Source organism: Ambystoma mexicanum, chromosome 3q, assembly GCF_040938575.1.
Source record: "Ambystoma mexicanum isolate Mex_15411 chromosome 3q, UKY_AmexF1_1, whole genome shotgun sequence".
Classification (NCBI taxonomy): Eukaryota; Metazoa; Chordata; class Amphibia; order Caudata; family Ambystomatidae; genus Ambystoma; species Ambystoma mexicanum.
The window spans coordinates 863,924,317-863,942,634 of NC_090926.1; the positions used below are offsets into that span (position 1 = coordinate 863,924,317).

The 18,318-nt window shown below is 47.6% G+C and overlaps 1 protein-coding gene across 1 annotated transcript in view; it reads right to left on the reverse strand.

Annotated features, from left to right (window-relative positions):
* Positions 1-2,800: 2,800 nt before the first annotated feature.
* The window catches only part of UTP6 (UTP6 small subunit processome component), a 483,780-nt gene continuing 468,262 nt past the window's right edge, over positions 2,801-18,318 (reverse strand). The window contains exon 19 of the mRNA XM_069654957.1: positions 2,801-3,133. Coding sequence (XP_069511058.1) covers positions 2,976-3,133 — 158 coding nt within the window. The 3' untranslated portion in view covers positions 2,801-2,975. The remainder of the gene's footprint in view (positions 3,134-18,318) is intronic.

Here is an 18,318-nt window from a genome sequence, read left to right on the forward strand (position 1 = left end):
TATACGCTTGTAAAGGCAAAACCTGCTTATGCTAGTAATTTGAGAATTCTCTTAGCTATGCTATTCAGACATGTGAATCTGTTGGCCAAACAATGCAAGTGCATTGGATTTACCTGGAAGACTGCTTCCACCCTCTCTTAAAAGATTAGGGACTCGATATGGACACCTACAAGAGCAATTCAGGAACCTTGTGCTCAAACATCTGGTTTTTGGGGTTATCTGGGGCGCTTGGAGCTACAACAGAGACAATATTGGCCTCAATACTAGAATTCAATTTGCCGACCTCGCCTGGACCTGGATCCAATAAACGGAAAAGTCTGGAAAGGTGGTCACTTGCTCAAATGGGAACCAAATGCATTGTTAAAACATTTGAAAGGTGCGATAGGAAGGTATGTGGCTAGCAAAATAACAACCCTTGAATTACATAGACATAATTAGATGGAGAATGATGAGTTAATAAGGAGTTTACAGTATTTACAAAGTCTTAAGTACTGCTAATTCCCATAAAATAATTGTTTTGGAGGTGTATAAATGTATGTTTCGACACATTAGGGGGAAGAGAAATTGAAAAAAGACTGGCGGAAAGGACTTGCAGTTGCGGAGGGAAGTCCCAGCTAGGTTATGGGACATGATTTGTTATGCCACATTTCATTTTAACCCCCCCCCCAATGAAATGACCCTATACTTTAAAATAGTGCTCAGGTGCACGTTTATCGAATACGATTACCCATGAGCCATTGATCCAGTCAGAGGGCATACCTGACAAATTGGGGAAACAGGGCGGACTATTATCAGTCAAACAAACTTTTATTCTGTGTAGACCTTCAAGTTATTTAAACAATTTACAATAAAGCAACCAGAGTATGAAGATTAATTTTGCAGGTTTGAGTATAAAGATTAATTTAGCAGATTTCACCAGAAGCTTAAAATGTCAGTTCATAATGCTTTCCTTAAAATCTAATATTACAATATAATAGAACAGCAACACATTCATACATATCAATAGAAAAATACCTAGCTAAATAATCCGGTAGAGTCAATACTCGCAGCCCTGATTATTGGTTCTACATTTGCTACAAGAGTTAATCCCCTCTTGTGTGCCATTAAATCGCTGTAGCTAAGCCCTATGAATACATCGAGCTATTGCAAAGACCCCATGTGGATCTAGGCATTGTCTTCAGAACCTCATGGCAATGCCTACCTGTCGTATGCTCAGATTCTTCAAAATTGGTTTGATATACATACTTCTCAGCACTTTGGTTTTTTTGGCAGAAAAATAGGAAATGGGTGACATTTTCCTCAGCAATACCACACATTGGACAGAGGCCACTCGTTAACCCTTGCCACCTAGCGGTGAAAATTGCTGTGGGCAGAATACCTAATCTAAAGCTTAGATACAATGACTTCCCAAAGGCAGAAACATTTCATCTAGGTATTTCTTAAACCCTGGGTCCACCACAGTTTATCAAATGCAGTGGGTCAAAATACAGTGGAAAGATTATGTGTATGATTCCTTTACAAAGCTATGGGGCCTGCAGACTCCAGAGAATCAGTGCTATGCTGGAGTCAGGGAGAATGGCAGTGAAGCAAAAATCATTGCCTAAGCATTCCAAGAACGAGTAGTTCAAATGTTCTTGGACACGCATGTTTGAAAAACTGCTGCAACTGATCGATGACAATATCAGTCATTGTTATTATTTAAAACAAGTGGCCACTTATGACAAGTTATTTTTCCAAAACAAGCCTCCCTTCATTTGCCAACTAAAAACACTCAACTTTTCCTCAGTAAATGAATGTAACACTTAGCAGAGCGAAGGGTGAATTAACTGCAGCTGGGACTATAGTGGCATGGATAGGAGTGGCCTTAAGTGAAGTATTGTGTGGGCGCAGAGCCGGACTAAAGCTAGTATAGAGAGCAGCTAATAAAACAGGACTGTGAACTGTTCCTTTACATGTCATATCTTGGTATTGTTTTCCAGCTTAAAGGGGCCAATTAAGAAAATTGTTAAAAAAGGACCAAGTTTACGGGGGCATGGCATGCTGTATGAATGGGCTACCTGGCGTCATTTCTGGAGTTGGAGTATGTGCGCCAAGGGACTTCGATGTCCGAGTCACACTACGCCGTCTACTTCAGAAAAAATTTAGTGATTCATTTGATGTTGCTGATTATATCAAAAATGAAGAATCTGAGGGGATGCAATCCATTACAAATATTGGGTGTGGGAAATAAAGGGGAGGAATAAAAGTTAACCCAATTACTGTTTGAAGGAGACCAGATTGAAGCCTTTTGCATCAAAATGTGTAAACTCCCATGGGAAGACTGCACTCGCTACAGCTCTACGTGTGACTGTGGAGGCAAAAAAATAAGCGTGGTTTTTGAGGAGGATGGTCGAGACGTACACCCTTATTAATTTGATCGGAACAGCAGAGGGGCCGGTTCCACTGACTTGGAGCTACAAAAACACCAAACTACATGAAGTTCCAAAAACTGCCTATTCCCAAACCCATAAAATGGATTTTTCTTAAGCATGTTAATCAGTGGAAGAGCCAGAGTTCTTCTGCACATGGCTCTTAGTATAAAATATATGTTTGGAAAGAACATGTAACTGACATGGATTTAGATCTTGCAGAACAATTATCAAACATCAGGAGAGAAAAAGTAAAGGAGTAGATCTAATCCTCGATTCATATGCACGGCCATATCACAGCAGTGACACACATTTCCGGAGGCACAAATAAAAATGATCTGGAATAAGCACTTGTTTCGTAAAATATACACACACCATTTTCAAAACAGATATTTCCCCCAAAATCTTAGAATATTTTTATTTAAGAGACACAGGCAGTGTGTTATTTACAATAATGCTTGCATTGGACAAATGTACATCAGTTCTTCAGAAAATAAGCTGAATATAAATATTTTCCTAATTGAATACAACCATGAATATAAAATGCATTTTTTCCGTATGTTTTTTCTATAAGTGTCCAGTTTGCAGCAATGTATATTTTGACACAAAATCTTCCACGTGCTCTCCTTGAAGGCATTTAATGGCTCTCCAGTGAATTTGACCACAGTTCTCTGGTTTGCCAAGAGGGTGGTTTAGCTCTTCTTTGATGTAGGCAAGCCAAAGATCTGTACATACAAAAAAATCAAATAATTAACACCATGTTTTAGTCATCAAATTGGCCTCTTGTATACAATTGCCAATAACTAATGCACGAGTCTCATACATTTCCAATTAGGTTTATTCACAAATGTTAACATTTTCTACATGTTGAAGCCTTATCTTGATAGTTAGATGAAGACTTATCAGATGTATATATATGATACATTACTCACCGTAATCGTATTTCTGATGCTTGTATCTCCTTAGATTCATATGCTATGAGTATTACAGTTTTTGTTTTGGAAACTCGAAAAAGGGACGTTGACAGGGCGTGCCAGTCATACTATCCCTAGTGTGACGTCTACTGTGCCCATGGTGCTTCATGCATCGAGGTCCCTCAGATTGTTTTGTTTCTGACATGAGGTTGCATGAAGTGTAGCGCCAGTACAGGTGTAGTAAAGCAAATTTATAACAGATGAAGCCCGGAAACATCTATGCACCTTCTACTCCACAGGGGAAGAAGGGTGGGTGCAAGTGAATCTTAGCAGATACAAGCATCAGAAATACAATTACGGTGAGTAATGTATCCCTTCTGAGGCTTGTAGAATCTGCTTAGTTCACATGCTATGCATAGATTAGCGAGCAGTGTTTGGAGAAGGTGGTGGGTTGTGAGAAGGTACGACGGTGAATAGATGTTTCAGCACCGCTTTTCCGACCTGGGAATCTGCTTTAGAATGTGTGTCAATGCAGTAGTGCCGAGTAAAAGTATTGATTAAGCTCCATGTAGCTGCTTCGCAAATGGCATCTAACGAGACATTTGCGATAAAGGCCAAGGTAGCTCCCGTACCCCTGGTAGAGTGAGCTCTTGGCGTGAAAGGCACAGTTTTATTTGACAGAGTAGCAGAGCTCTATGCATCCGACTATCCATCTGGAGTTGGCGTTTTTGGAAATGTGGTCTCCTTCAGTGCCAGGAGCTATGGAGACAAACAGTTGGTCTGTTTTCCTAAGCGGTCTTGTCTTGTTTACGTAGTAAAGGACCGCCCTCCTTACATCTAGTGTATGGAGTTTTTTTCTCTGCTGAGCTTTATAAATTTTGAAAGAAAGCTGGTAGTTCGATACTGATTTACATGGAACTTAGAAATGAACTTAGGTGAAAACCTAGGGTGTGTTCTTAATACCAGTTTTGAACTGAAAGCTTGTAGTCCACTGACTCTTCTTATGGAGGAGATAGTGTTTAAGGCTGCATTTATGCATTGGCTCAAAGGGGGGGGGGGGCTCTATGAGCTTTGCAAGTACTACATTTAGGACCCACCCTAGAGGCAGGTTGCAAATGGGAGGGTGGAGTCTTCTTACTCCCTCCATGAACGCCTTAATGACCGGAATTTTCCACCAGGACGCCTTATTTTGAGAAGTGCTGTACGTGGATAGAGCCACTAGGTGGAAATTTGAGTTAAAAACTAGCCCCGAGTGTAGTAGGTGGAGCATGTAATGAAGAATGTGTGATGGAGTACATTATATAGGATTTATTTATTTTGACTGGCACCATATTACAAATCTTTTCCACTTGTTAAAGTAACAATGCCTAGTGTTTGGTTTACGTGCCTCTGAGAATGTCCATACAGCTTTAAGGTAGTTTTAAATGTCCGAATTCTATGACTTCAGGAGCCGAGCTCATAGACGGAGGTTGAGGGTGTAACACTGTCCCCCATGCTGTGTAAGCATGTTGTCGGGGCACAGGAGTTTATACTGGTTCGCACATCAGTTTGCGCAGATGTGGATACCAAGGTTGTCTCGCCCACATAGGAGCAACTAGGATTAGTGTTGCTTGTTCCTTGTGCATTTTGTTGACTACTTTGCTCATAAGTGGAGTTGGGGGAAAAGCGTAGACAAATTTCCCTGAACAGTTCATTCATAGGGCTTTCCCCTTGGAATTGTGTTGGGGAAAGCTGGATGCGAAGGTTGGGCATTGCTTGTTTTTTCTTGTGGCGACTTGTCTTGCGGCAAACAAGTCGAGGGGCGGGGGGTACCCCCATAGTGCGAAGATCTTGTCTCCAATATTTTTGTCGAGCTGCCACTCAGGCTCTTCGGGTACATAATCTCTGCTTAGTTAGTCTGCCACAGATTTGAGTTCCCCATGAACAAGTTGCGATGTTAGAAACATGCCTGGCTTGAGTGCCCACTTCCAAATTATTTGTGCTAACCTGGACAGACTTGGAGAGTGGTGTCCGTGAGGATTTGAACTGTCTGGCCTGACAGGTGCACTTGTTTGTTTGTTTGGGCATTTATATAGCGCTACGAACCCTCAGGTATCCGAGCAGTGCTTATTTCCCACGGTGTGTGGTGCTCATTTATCGACCTCAGAAGGATGAAAGGCTGAGTTTGACCTTGCCGGGATTCGAACCTGCGTCAGCAGGTTCTGCACGGATGTCAAAGCGAGCGCTCTACTTGCTGTGCTATCTGACCCGCTAGCATGAAAAGCTTGTAGGGCTTTGAGCACTGCTAATAGTTCTAGAAGATTTATGTGGTTCTGTGATGTGATCTGCATCCACAGGCCATGCGCGGTGTGGTGAAGGTAAAGAGCTCCCTACCCAGTAAGCAATGCGTCTGTAGTGACAACTGCCTGCACTGAAGGATTGAGAAAATGTGTTCCCTTTAACATGTTCTCCTTTGTCCACAAGCGTAGAGCTTGTACTAGGGTTAGAGAAACTACCACTAGATCGTCGCACTGACCACTGGCCTGAGACCACCGTTTGGCTAACCATTCTTGCATTGGATGCATGCGCGGTCGTGCATGTGGGACCAGGTAAATGCATGATGCCATCATCCCGAGCAAGCGCATTGCTTTGCGTACGGTTATTTGGTGACCGGCTAGATACTGTGGTATTTGCAGCAGTATGTTTTGCCCTCTTTCGTTTGATGGAAAGACTAGACCCGCTTCTGTTTTTATGACCGCTCCTAAAACCATTTGGTCTTGTTTGGAGCGAGACTTGATTTCTTCTTGTTGATTGAGAACCCCAATTTGAACAAGAGATTGATTGTTCTCTGGGTATTTTGCTTGCAAATTTGGGTGGATTCCCGTTATAAGCCAGTCGTTCAGATAATGTTACACTGGGATTGATTCCCTGCATAGGTGCGCTGCCACTACCGCTAGTACTTTGATAAATACCCTTGGAGCTGAGGCATGCCGAAGAGTAGCACCTTGAACTGGTAGTGTTGGTTCGCCATCTTGAAATGCAATAACCTTTTGTGCGCTGGGAACATTGAAATATTAAAGTATGCACTTTTCATATCCAAGGTTGCCATGCAGTCCCCCTGCTTCAGCAGTGAGATTACCTCTTGTAGCCTTGTCATGAGAATTTTTTGTGGCTTGACATAGGTGTTAGCTGGGCGCAATTCTAGGACAGGGCGCATCTTTCTTTGACACAAGAAAGTACATTGAATAAGGAACAAGGTACTTACCTGTAACTGTTGTTCTCGAGCATGGATCTGGCATGGATTCACATGCTCAAGAATATTCGTCATCAGACTCGGAATCCTCAGTAAAGAAAAAATCAGTTTCAGTTTAATTTCTGAACTGTCTTTCTCCTAACAACCAATCACTGGTCTCTGGGTCATACTGCCCCCAGCCAATGACAGCACTCTACCTAAGCCCCTCCTCTGGCAGCCATCTTCAGATTTTTACTGCACGTTTAGAGCGGTGGGAGTCCTCGTGATTAGCTCTCGGCTTTTTACTGCGTTTTGCGCTTTTTTTTTTTTTTTTAGAGTTTACTCTATTTTTCCGATCCATTGAGCCTCAAGCTCCTCCTCTGGCAGCCATCTTCAGATTTGGTAGTACGTTAAGTGGCATTAGGACCAAAAGAAGAGCCGCAGAGGGGTAGGCGGGAGAGATTGCATGTGAATCCATGCCAGACCCATGCTGGTAAAACCAAGGGCTCCTTGAGATGGAAGTCCGACAGCAGCTTGGGCATGAAGGAGGGCTGCGTCCGTAGCACCACCCTCGTCTCGTGGAATGTCAAGTAAGGTGGTTTACAAGAGAGGGCCTGGATCTCTCCCACTCGTCATGCGGAGGTGATGGCCACAAGAAACAGTGTTTTCCACGATAAAAACTTCAGCTGTGCTGAATGCATATGCTTGAACGGGGGACCCATGAGCCTAGTCAGCACCACATTGAGCTCCAATGCCCGGGCCTTCACCGGTGGGAATGAACTGAAAAGTACTTTTATGAATTCCTTGCCCAGGAGGTGTGACCATAGCAACAACCACCCCGGAGTTCTGGTGTAGCGGGCGATAGCCACCAGATGAACCTTGATGGAAGCATGGGCCAAACCTGCCTTGGCCAGAGACATTAAGTACGGCAGCACCAGCAGAGCCATAATCCGCAGAGGGTAGAGTTTCTGTGCGCGGCATCAAGACGGCGAACCTCTTCCACTTATGTCCATAGCGTGTCGACGGAGCCCTGGCCTTGGCAAGCACTTCCTTGCAGTCGGCCAGGAGATCGTATCCACCAAACTCTAGCGCTGTCATGATCTCTGCTTCCAAATGGTCAGGGTTTTTCCCAACTCCCTTGGAAGCAGATCCATAACCCAGGTTCCGAGTGCCAACCAGTCCCAATTGGGACCTTTTGGACCCAGTCCTGGCGCCAGTGGCACCAGGCTCATAAATATGCCCAGTCCCAGCGCTGGAAGCGCCGGGCTCATAATGCTTGGGTGGACTTACCTTCAGCAGACCATGCTGCTTACTTGCCTGCCAGTTGAGCCTCTGATCCTCTTCTGTTTAGAACTACTTTTCCTGTTGGGTGGGGCTGGAGCCACTCCCTAGATTCAGAACACTGGAACTCTTCTGGAAGGCAGGAACTCTTTTCTTACTAGGAACTCTTTTCTTACTTAGGCGTGGCTGTGGAAGGAGACTCTAAGCACTACAGGAGGCTATTTAAACCACACCCGGTGGATGAATCTTGCTTTGCGTTATTCTGCAACCTCTGCAGCAGAACGCTCATCGTGTCTTCTGCATCCGGTCCTGGGCCTAAGGAAAAAGGCTTACCATCCTGAATCCAGTCTTCAGCAACACCTATAAAGACAAGAAAGAACAGGTTAGCATTCCGGCATCTGAAAGGCAAAGGCTTACCATCCTGAATCCAGTCTTCAGCAACACCTATAAAGACAAGAAAGAACAGGTTAGCATTCCGGCATCTGAAAGGCAAAGGCTTACCTACTCTTCGTGCGCTCCGGAGGTCTTCACACTGCATTCCGGCATCTGAAAGACAAAAGTTTACCAACTCTTCGCACGCTCCGGAGGCCTTCGACGCTGCATCCTGCATCTGAAAGACAAAACAAGGTGCGTTTAAAGACATTGGGGAACTTTAATACTCACGTGCCATTACTCCTTTCCACATCTAATCCAGTGGGTATTCCGGCACCCTGCAGCCGCTCCGAACTCGTACCTGCAAAATAAAAAGACAGTTAGCGCGCATAGTGAAGCAGGCAACAAGCGCTTACTTACGTGCTTCCAGGCGCTTCTATTCATCACACGGGCTCCATCTTCAACTCACTTCAGCCCGTCATCCGCCATCGCCGGAACCCTGCAAAACAAGAGACATCATTACTAAAGACTTTAAAGACATTTGAATGACTCGAAACTTACCGTTCGTGCAGTAAACGACGGACAGCAGTCCTCTGAAGTCAAGAGGCCTGCGCTACCTATCCAGTGAAGAAACTGGTTACAGCACCCTGCCCCGAGGCAGATGGAGAGCTCGGCATTCACTTACCTAAGGTGAGAGCGTGAACCTTTGGGGGTCTACAGGAGAGGAGAAGAGGAAAGAGATAGGGACACCCCAATAACCCCAGTTCATTAACCCCATATTTTCTATCTGCAGACATCTTACTCTACACGTCAGGCATACAGTGCACAGAGGTCCAGCCCAAAGAGCCAACCGGGTGCTACACATCACCTTTGAAGATACGGTAGTCGCCCAGTCAAGACCGGCGCCTCTGCGAGAATCAGGTGAGCGTTACAAGCGCTGCAGGAGCTAGGCCTGCAAGTTCAGCTACCCTGGGTCGTGGTGCAGAATCGTGCCCCTTCCCTGGCGAGTAGATCTGCGTCCGCCGGAAGCTTGACAGGGTGGGGGGGCCACATGTCCAGAAGGTACCATATCTGCCTCATCCACGCCGGTGCGACGAGGATCATTCTGCACCAGGACCGTCTCTGAGTTGATTGATGAGTCGCAGAAGCAACGGCAATGGGGGAAACACAGAGGAACAGACCGTCCCAGGGGAAGGAGAATGCATCTCCCATGGTCCCCATCTGAGGAAACCTGCTGGTGAACCTCCGGCACTTGGTGTTAGTCGCCGTCGCAAACAGATCGATGTGGGGATTGCTCCATCGTCTGAATAGAAGATCCACTTGGTCCTGCCAAAGCTCCCACTCGTGGCACGAGCGCAGCTCCATGCTGAGAGAGTCGGCAACAGTGTTCTTCACTCCTGCCAGGTGAAATGGGACGAGGAACATCTCCTGGCCGACGGCCCATTGCCATAGGTCCTGCGCTTCTTTGGAGAGCGCCGGTGATCTGGTGCCCCCCCTGCTAAAACATTGTGGTGGTGTTGTCTGTGAAGATCCACACCACCTTGCCCTTGAGGGATGGAAGGAAAGACTTGAGGGCCCAAAACATGGCACGTTGCACCAGGATGTTGATGTGCAACAACTTCTCCTCTGGTAGCCACAGGTCTCTTGCATGGAGACGACCGGTGTGCGCAACCCATCTCTCCAGGGATGCGCCCGTCGTGACCATCTCCTGATGAGGGGGGGGTCTGGAAATGCACACCCGCCGACAGATGCGTGGACACCCCACCACCGAATCGCTCGATGGAAAAACTCATTGAGAGCGATCTTGTCCTCGAAGCCTCTCGATACCTGGATCGAACGGGCGTCGAGGAACTCCTGCACCGGTCGCATCCACAGCCTGCACAAGTGCACAAGGTATATGCACAAAGACATCATGTCGAGGAGGGACTTGATGGACCTCACCCTTGCGATCTTCAGGATCAACCGCCGTTGTACCTTGCCCAGGATGGCCGCTATTCTCTCCTCTGACGGGGACGCCAGGCACGATACCGTGTTGAGCCGGGACCCCAGAAACAGCATGTCCTGCGATGGCACCAAGCAGGATTTAGCAAAGTTTATGGAGAACTCCTGTTCCGTGAGCAGCCAGACGGTCCCCGCCGTGTGCTCGACGGCAGACTCTCTCCACTTCGCTCAGATGAGCCAATCGTCCAGGTAGGGGTAGACTTTAATCCCCAGCAGGTGCAACCGCGTCACTACTGGCACCAGTCACTTTGTAAAAACCCTTGGTGAAAACTCTTGGTGCAGACTTTAATCCGCAGGGGAGGGCCCTGAATTGGTAATGCTGCCCTTGGACCATGAAGCACAGAAACTTGCAGTGTCACTTGTGAATGGGATATCGAAATAGGCATGTTCCAGGTCCAGGGACGAGAGGTAATAATCTTCTTCCAGTTGTCCCAGCACGTGCTGAAGGGTGACCATCCGAAACCTCTGGGACCTGATGTACTTGCTGAGGCGGCAGAGGTCCAGTATGGGTCTTCAACCGCCCATCTTCTTTCTGTCGAGGAATTACCGGGAGTACACTCCGAAACACCAGAGCCTTTTTGGGACAAGTTCTATAGCGCCCTTCTTCAGCATGGCCCGTACCTCCAGCAGAAGGTGAGGGACGTGGTTTTCCTTCCTGGCTACCGGTGGAATGCGTGGACACTTCAGTTGAAATTCCAGGGTGTGCCTGTGGGCCAGGGTGTCCAGCACCCAACGGCGGTGGAGATGGACTTCTACACGCTGACGAAGTTCGCCAGCCGGCCTCCCACTGGGGTGTGCGGTTGGGGGCCCGACGTCACGGCCGATTCAATCCTGTTTCGCGGTGGGGGCACCACCTTGTGGACCTTGGCGACAAAGGCGACCTCTTCCGGACTTGCTGCGGCCCCTGTAGGCTTCCTGAGCTGAAGAGCGGGACGGCTGGCGATAGGATGGGACTTTCTTACAGAGGTCCGAAAGGACAGCCGTCACTGCTGGAGCATTCCCAATGCCCGAGCCGTCTTGGTATCCGCCTTGATGGCCTGAAGAGACTCATCCACAGTCTTGCCGAATAAGTTGTCCCCGTAGAAGGGCATGTCCAACACCCTCGACTGTACATCCTGATGGAAGCTAGTGGCCCTCGCTGACTAAGGCAAACGCCGTTGCCCATCTGAAGGAATCATGTGTCGGCGATATCCGTGGCCACCGTGATGGAATGGCCGAGAACAGGTTCTTCATAAGGGACAGCCCCTTGTCCCAAATGTCGTCCAATAGAGTGATCGAAAGCACAGTCTTCCTCATGGCCTCCCGGCGCTGGTACAGGAAGCGTTCCTTCTCCTCGGGGGCCAGTTGAAACATTTCCGAGGCCCCAGCGATCATGGCAGGGAAAGAGCCGGTCTTGTCGGGTGGTGAGGGCCTGCGCACTGGCGACAGAAGGTCCACTCCGTCGTCGTTGTCCGTATCCATCGTCGCCATATTCGGTTCCATATCGTCCCTCGGAGGAGGGAATGGCGGCGAAAGATGGCAAGGAGGTGGAGGATGGACTCTCCTCCTTTCGACAGGGGGTTCCCCGGACGGCCCAGGTGCCGCGGGATCTCCCGCTGGTGACAGGGGCATCCTTGTCCGGATCTCTGAGCACAAGGTGTGCAGTGCCTGTAGGATGTCCGCTGACACGTCCGCTGGCAGTCGCTGTGGTGGCTGTAACAGGAGCGGTAACAGGAGCGGTGGCAGTGGCGTGATGTCCTCTGGCTCCTCAGCACCATGCTGCTCCTCAACGGTTTCCTTACTGCTCTCCACATCCGCCTCGCCGGGGTCCTTTCCATAGGACCAGGGCTCGACAAACTTCTTATCCAGTACGGCCTTCAGACCAGAAAGCTCCTCCTTGGAGGAGATGCCTGAGCCATGCAGGACTACTGCCCCCGCCCCCTTCTGCTCGACCAGCGGGGACGGTCTAGGGGAGATGATGGGCATCGTCTTCACTGGTGTCTTCTCAATGGGTAGAAAAGACAATTCCCTCCGAGCAGGCAGGGAATCTCTCGTCTTAGGGGCCGCCTCCTGCAAATCCGTGGCCTTCGCTAGGGACGCCACCACTCCTTCAAGGGACGATTTTTCCTGGTGAACCTGGACCTTCACGAGCGCTTGAGGCCTTCACCGTGGGGGGAGGGTCAGTGCCCCGCTGTCCCTTGGCCTTCTCCATCAGAGAAGTTTACCCGGATGGTCCGACATCCTCTTCTTCGCTGACCCGGAGCGTTGGCTTGTGGTCGAGGGTGCCGGAGATGCCATTCCCGACCTGGCCGCCGAGGAGCCCGTCCCAACGGCGCTCCCGGTGCCCGCAGGCTTGCGGTGCTTTGCCTTATGTTGGGCCCCCGTCGCCGGAGCGCCCTCAAAAGGTCTTAGAAGACCACTCAGATTTCCTCTTGCTAGGTGAGGCTTGCTGCCCCGGGATCTTCGTCTGGAGCCACTCAGAGCCGCTTGCGACGGTCCTTCATGGTGCGAGGCACCATATCCTTGCAGAATGGACAGGTCTCCTCCACGTGCGTTTGGTCGGAATGTAGGCAGTAAGGGGAGTGCTCATCGTCCAGGAAAAGGTTCCGTCCACATCCAGGGCAGATCCTGTCTGAGGCGTTGAGTCTCCTTTATCTTCAGCCATGTCCAAGCGGAGTAGGCCTCAAAAAATCCTCCGGAATCCTCCAAGAAGAGAACTAGATGATATATCACCCTTGAGGGACGTAGAAAGTTCAGAAAAACTGGTCCCCATTAGTTGGATGACGGATCGATGGAGCTTGAGACTCGATGGACCGGAAAAATAGACTAAACTCTAAGAAAAGGCGCAAAACGCAGTAAAAAGCCACATAGCTAATCACGAGGACTCCCACCACTCTAATGTGCAGTACAAATCTGAAGATGGCTGTCAGAGGAGGGGCTTAGGTAGAGGGCAGTCATTGGCTGGCACCCAGAGACCAGTGATTGGTTTTTAGGAGAACGTTCAGAAAAGAAACAAACTGATTTTTTCTATACCGAGGATTCCCAGCCTGACCACTGGGAATATTCATGAGCATGTGAATCCATGCCAGACCCCATGGTGGAGAAATATCGTCCCAGCAAACCAGGTAAAGAAGAAGTTATTTTCTTACCTGGTAACGTTCTTTCGATGGGATGGTCCGACAACGTATTCCATATCTATGACATGTAATCAGCACAGCTGTGGTGATTACATGTCATAGATATGGAATACGTCGGAGGACCCAATCCCCTCGAACAAGGGTTCTATGGCGTCCTTTATAAGCAGTGCCTTCACCTCTTCCAACAGGATACATTGTTCTTCCTGGGGGGAGGGTGTGCCTTTGTCTTGGAGGGTGGTTGGATGGTTGTTGGATCAGCTCTATACAATAACCGCCCGCCACGGTGGAAAGTACCCACTTGTTCGAAGTGATCCCCCTCCCATGCGTGGGTAAAGTGTGAAATACAGCCTCCTACTGGAGTGACATGGGAGGTGACCTGTAGCGGATGGTCATTGTTTGGGGGTGGGGGTTGATCCCCCCTCTAGAGGAGGAGGATCTGCCCCAACTTCAAGACCTTCTTTGGCCTCTTTGAAACCCCTGTTGTGAGGTTTGTCCCCGTGACCAGCCCCAGGACGAGCTTTGGCCATTTTGACTATAATTTGACGCCCGTTGAGAGTTTTGACCTCCAAATCGGTGAGAGTTCTAACCTTCTCTTTGTCCAAATGGTTTGTTGGCGGGTTGCCCTAATGATTTGAGGGTGTCATATTCCTCTTTTGAGCTTTTAAGAGCATCCTCCACCGCTTTGCCAAACAAAGCGTTGGGTTCAATGGGCATGTTAAGGAGGGTTGCCTGTGTTTCAAGCTTGAAGCCGGATTGTCATAGCCACGCATGGCGTTTAATCAGTGTACCTTCTGCCACAATTTCTCCTGCATTGTCTGCTGCATCCAAGTTGTCTTTGAGGATGCAGTTGGCTACCTGTTTCCCCTCTGTGATGGCAATCGACAGCTGTGTTTTGAGGGGCTCTGGGAGCGATTTGATTTGTTCGGCAATTTTATCCCACTAGTGACAGTTGTAACTGGCTAAGAGTGTTCGGTTATTAGAAATTCTTCTTTGGTAAGCTACCGATGAGGCCACCTTCCTTCCAAAGGTGTACATTTTCTTAGTCTCCTTATCAGGAGAGGTTCCTGCTCTGTTCTTGTAGTCGTCACCACTAAACAGTCAGGTTTTACCTGCCACCTAATGTATAAGGGGCCTGTGGGGGCAGGCCTGAACATCTTCTCGATGCATCGGTGGACTGTCCGCATTCAATTTGGTGTGAGCAGAGGGGGTTGGATGCATCTCTGCACCGATTTCAACAGTGGGATAAATTGGGTTGCTGACTTTTTATCCCTGAGGATGTCTTCGACAAATGCTTGTAGACCTGGGTTTCTTGTGTGTCTATCTTTAAGTGCTCTGCAGCCTTCAGGAGCAGGTCATTATATTGGTTGGTCTGCCACCAGTGGGTCTGTGTGATCTGTTGACTGGATGACGTAAACGTCCTCGTCATTGTAGTACTAGTCCACGTCCCCCGGGTCCCCTTGGTCGTCTGTGTCTGTATATGTGCTTGTGTGGTATAATAGTAAGTACCTTGCCCTAGGTCTTGATGCGAGGGGGAAGCTTGCGTGGAGTCTAGGCAGGCTTTTTTGGCAGTAGGCTGGGTGGCTGCTGGACCGCTCTTAGTAGTTTGTGGTGTTCCCTGAATGTTTTGCAGGACACCCGGTCGTCAGCGCCAGAGGATTTTGAGGGTTTGGACACGGTGTCGGAAACTGAATTTACCGTCTGTTACGGGGGCCTGTCGTGTGGTGATCCAGACTGCCCAGAGGACAGGGAAATCTCAGACCTCCCCCTCCACGCCGTCTGTGGCCTTTCGATCAGCGGCATGGTCATGTTTCAGCCATGGGTCGTGTGCTTTGTGTGGTGAGACTTGGTCGTGCTAGTGCCGCCGGGTGTCGTCCTCGTAGCATAACCGCCGGCCTGCCCGTTGGGGTCAGGGTTTGCATGCGGGTATCCGATGGATCCCGATCACCCTCAGCATCACTGTAGACGTCGATGCTGCAGTCGCTGGAGTCTCCCTCAACATCCATGGCGGGCTGGGCCTGCATGGCGTGGTGGACCCAGCGTTTGGTTTTGCGGTCCTTGAGTTTTTAGGCTTGAACAGTTTGCACAACTTGCACTGTCCCTCGGCATGATCCCTGGGGGGACAAATGCACACCTGGTGCAAGTCTTTCCAGGGGAATTTTCTATTACAAGAAGGGCAAAACTAAAAGGGTGCGTTTTCCATTATGCATGGGGGTGGCAGCCTGGCGAAATATGTGGGAGTCAAGGGGAATATGCATTCTCTTAACAAGACTAAAGTATGAAGCTCCCCCACTCTCCCTAGTGTGAGGGCAGAGGCCCGCTAAAGCCTTCCGAGGCAGTGACAAAGGATCGTTGAGATGGGCTGTTGTGGTTGTCGACGATAGTAATTTGTCCTCAAAGCCGTCACCGAAGATCTCGCAGTAGCATGATTTATCGAAAGGATAGAAAGAAATACTACAGTTCAACTTTTTCTAAACAATGGCGACAGCCAAGAAGGAACTCTGTGATATGCGTCCGACTACGATGTCAGAAAAAAACAATCTGACGGACCTCAACTCGTGAAGCACCATGGGTACAGCAGACGTCAAACTAGGGATAGTATTACTGGCACGCCCTGTCAATGTCCCTTTTCGAGTTTCGAACTGTAATACTCTGCAGCTACCACTAGATGTCGGCCTATGCATAGCATGTGATCCTAGCAGATTCCACAAGATAGATATATATATATATATGAATGCATTTGTGTATGGTCCAGTTTAACGATAACTATGGTACAAAATTAGTTGTCGCACAAACGCATACATACATGTATAGTCTAAAACAATGTTCTCAAACCCAAAGCACAGGTTTGAATTTACCATAATGAATGATTCAAATATAAAATCTTTTTGAAGCCATAAACTAGATAATATTTTGGGTAATTCCTTTGGAATTAGCTTATAATTCTAGATTAATAATTAAAAGCGTCCATTGTTGAGTTTCCGTACTCATTCTTTTAATGTTTTTAAATAGTTAAATTGCTATGGTACATATAATTCCATAATAAAATTCTAAATGTGAACATAACACTTAGCCTTAACTCAAGAACCATCAAGTTTACATCCCAAAGAAACGACTTCGGAATAGAGGAGGTCTGCAGTGTGCGTGTGTTACTATGTACAAACTATGGTAAACCAGGAGCAATATCTGTTAGATTTCAATATGACATGCATTACTTACCGTAAAAGCATTTCTGATGTTTGTATCTGCTTAGATTCACATGCTGTGCATATAGTCCGACATCTAGTGATAACCGCAGAGCATTGCATCTCGTCTTTTGAGGATCGAAAAGGGACGTCAACATAGGCGTGTCTGTAACAATATCCCTAACCTGACGTGTAGTGTACCTAGAAATCCTCACACGTCGAGGTCCCTCCGATTGTATTTTTTCTGCCGTGAGGGAGCCTTACGACTATCGTGAGTGAGTACAGAAAGAGAGAAGTAGTAACACATCTATGTTCCTTCCATCTGAGCGGGGAGGAAGGGTGGGCCCATGTGAATCTAAGCAGATACAATCATCAGAAATGCTTTTACGGTAAGTAATGCATGTCTTCCGACCCTTAGACTGGTGGGACAAATCGATCTTAAGAAGACCTGCATTTTGAGCTATCCCACAACAAGCTGTGACCTTCCGGGGCTGCAAACCGCCACTACCCTGGCACCTCAAGGCTGAGTGCTGTGCAATGTCTTTCTGTGAACGGTTCTCGCGGAAACTTCGGTGGACGCCTGCTAGATTCCACTCGAAGTCCCCGCACCAGAGTGCTGGACCGAGAGAACGAGACAAATTGATCAGACGACCATTCCACATCTGGTACCTTGAAAAGGGTGCCAAATACACAGAGCTGTGAGAATCACCAGGCAATTCTTTGTTGGAAGCCTTTTCTGTCGACTGCTGCTGATAGCTCCCATCCAGTGTCTGTTCTTTTGTCACCACAACCAAGAATACAGAGACCGGGCCCTGCGCTGCTGCACCGCGAAGGCGTCCATCTGCACACTCTTCTTCACTGCTGAGGTACTGTGTGGCTGAGAGTAATACTTACCTAAAGTCTGGTGTCACTACTTTGTGGTTAGGGTAGCGATTCATGTAGATGGGGGTTCACCCATACCATTCGCCCAGGCCTTATGCGGAAACGCATCTAAGGAGCCTTCTAAAGAGTCCCTGAACACTTTCTACTAACTCTAAGGTTTGTACTTACTTGTTGGCCAAAACATCCTCTGGAACTCTGGCTTTCCTGCATTTGTGGCTTATCCTGACCTGCCCACTGGACCACCAGTGTCCCTCTTCTGCCTCCGAGATCACTCATGCCCTAGAATAGGGGAGGACTCTGTCTAGAAAATAGAACAAGTTTTGCAGGGTACTTACTTGCTGATGTGTTAGTGCTGTAGCTGGTTAGCTCTGAAAAATAATAAGTTACAAAGTGTTACAAAGTTCTTACTTACCCGTGAATTGATTATTGCCATTCTGAAAAGTATACAAAGCTGTTTACTTACCTTTGAATTATGTTCCACTATTCTAGAAAGCAACAGAATTGATATTACTGCTTTATTCGCGAAACTGAATACGTGTGATAGTGTAGTATGATATGATACAAGTTCTTTATAATGCGCTTGTAAACCAGTGTTAGTACCAATAGGGTTTTTCTCAACTTGAACAGTATACTGCCATTCTAAATGCGTAATGCCGAGATCTTATGTTTGAAGGGCATACAGCCATTCCGAAAAGTTATTCACAAGTTATTGCTTAACTTTTAATTACGTTACACTATTCTAAAAAGTAATATGGGTGTAATTGTATCATTCCTGAAAGAATAATAAGTTACATAAGTTGCAAAGTGCTTACCTGTTAGGTTGGTAGTGTAATTGTATTATTCCTGAACAGAACAATTTACATATATGGCCAGGTACTTACTTGTAACATTGTTGGCATAACTATATTATTCCTGAAACTGAATAAGCAACATAGATTACTACCAATATGG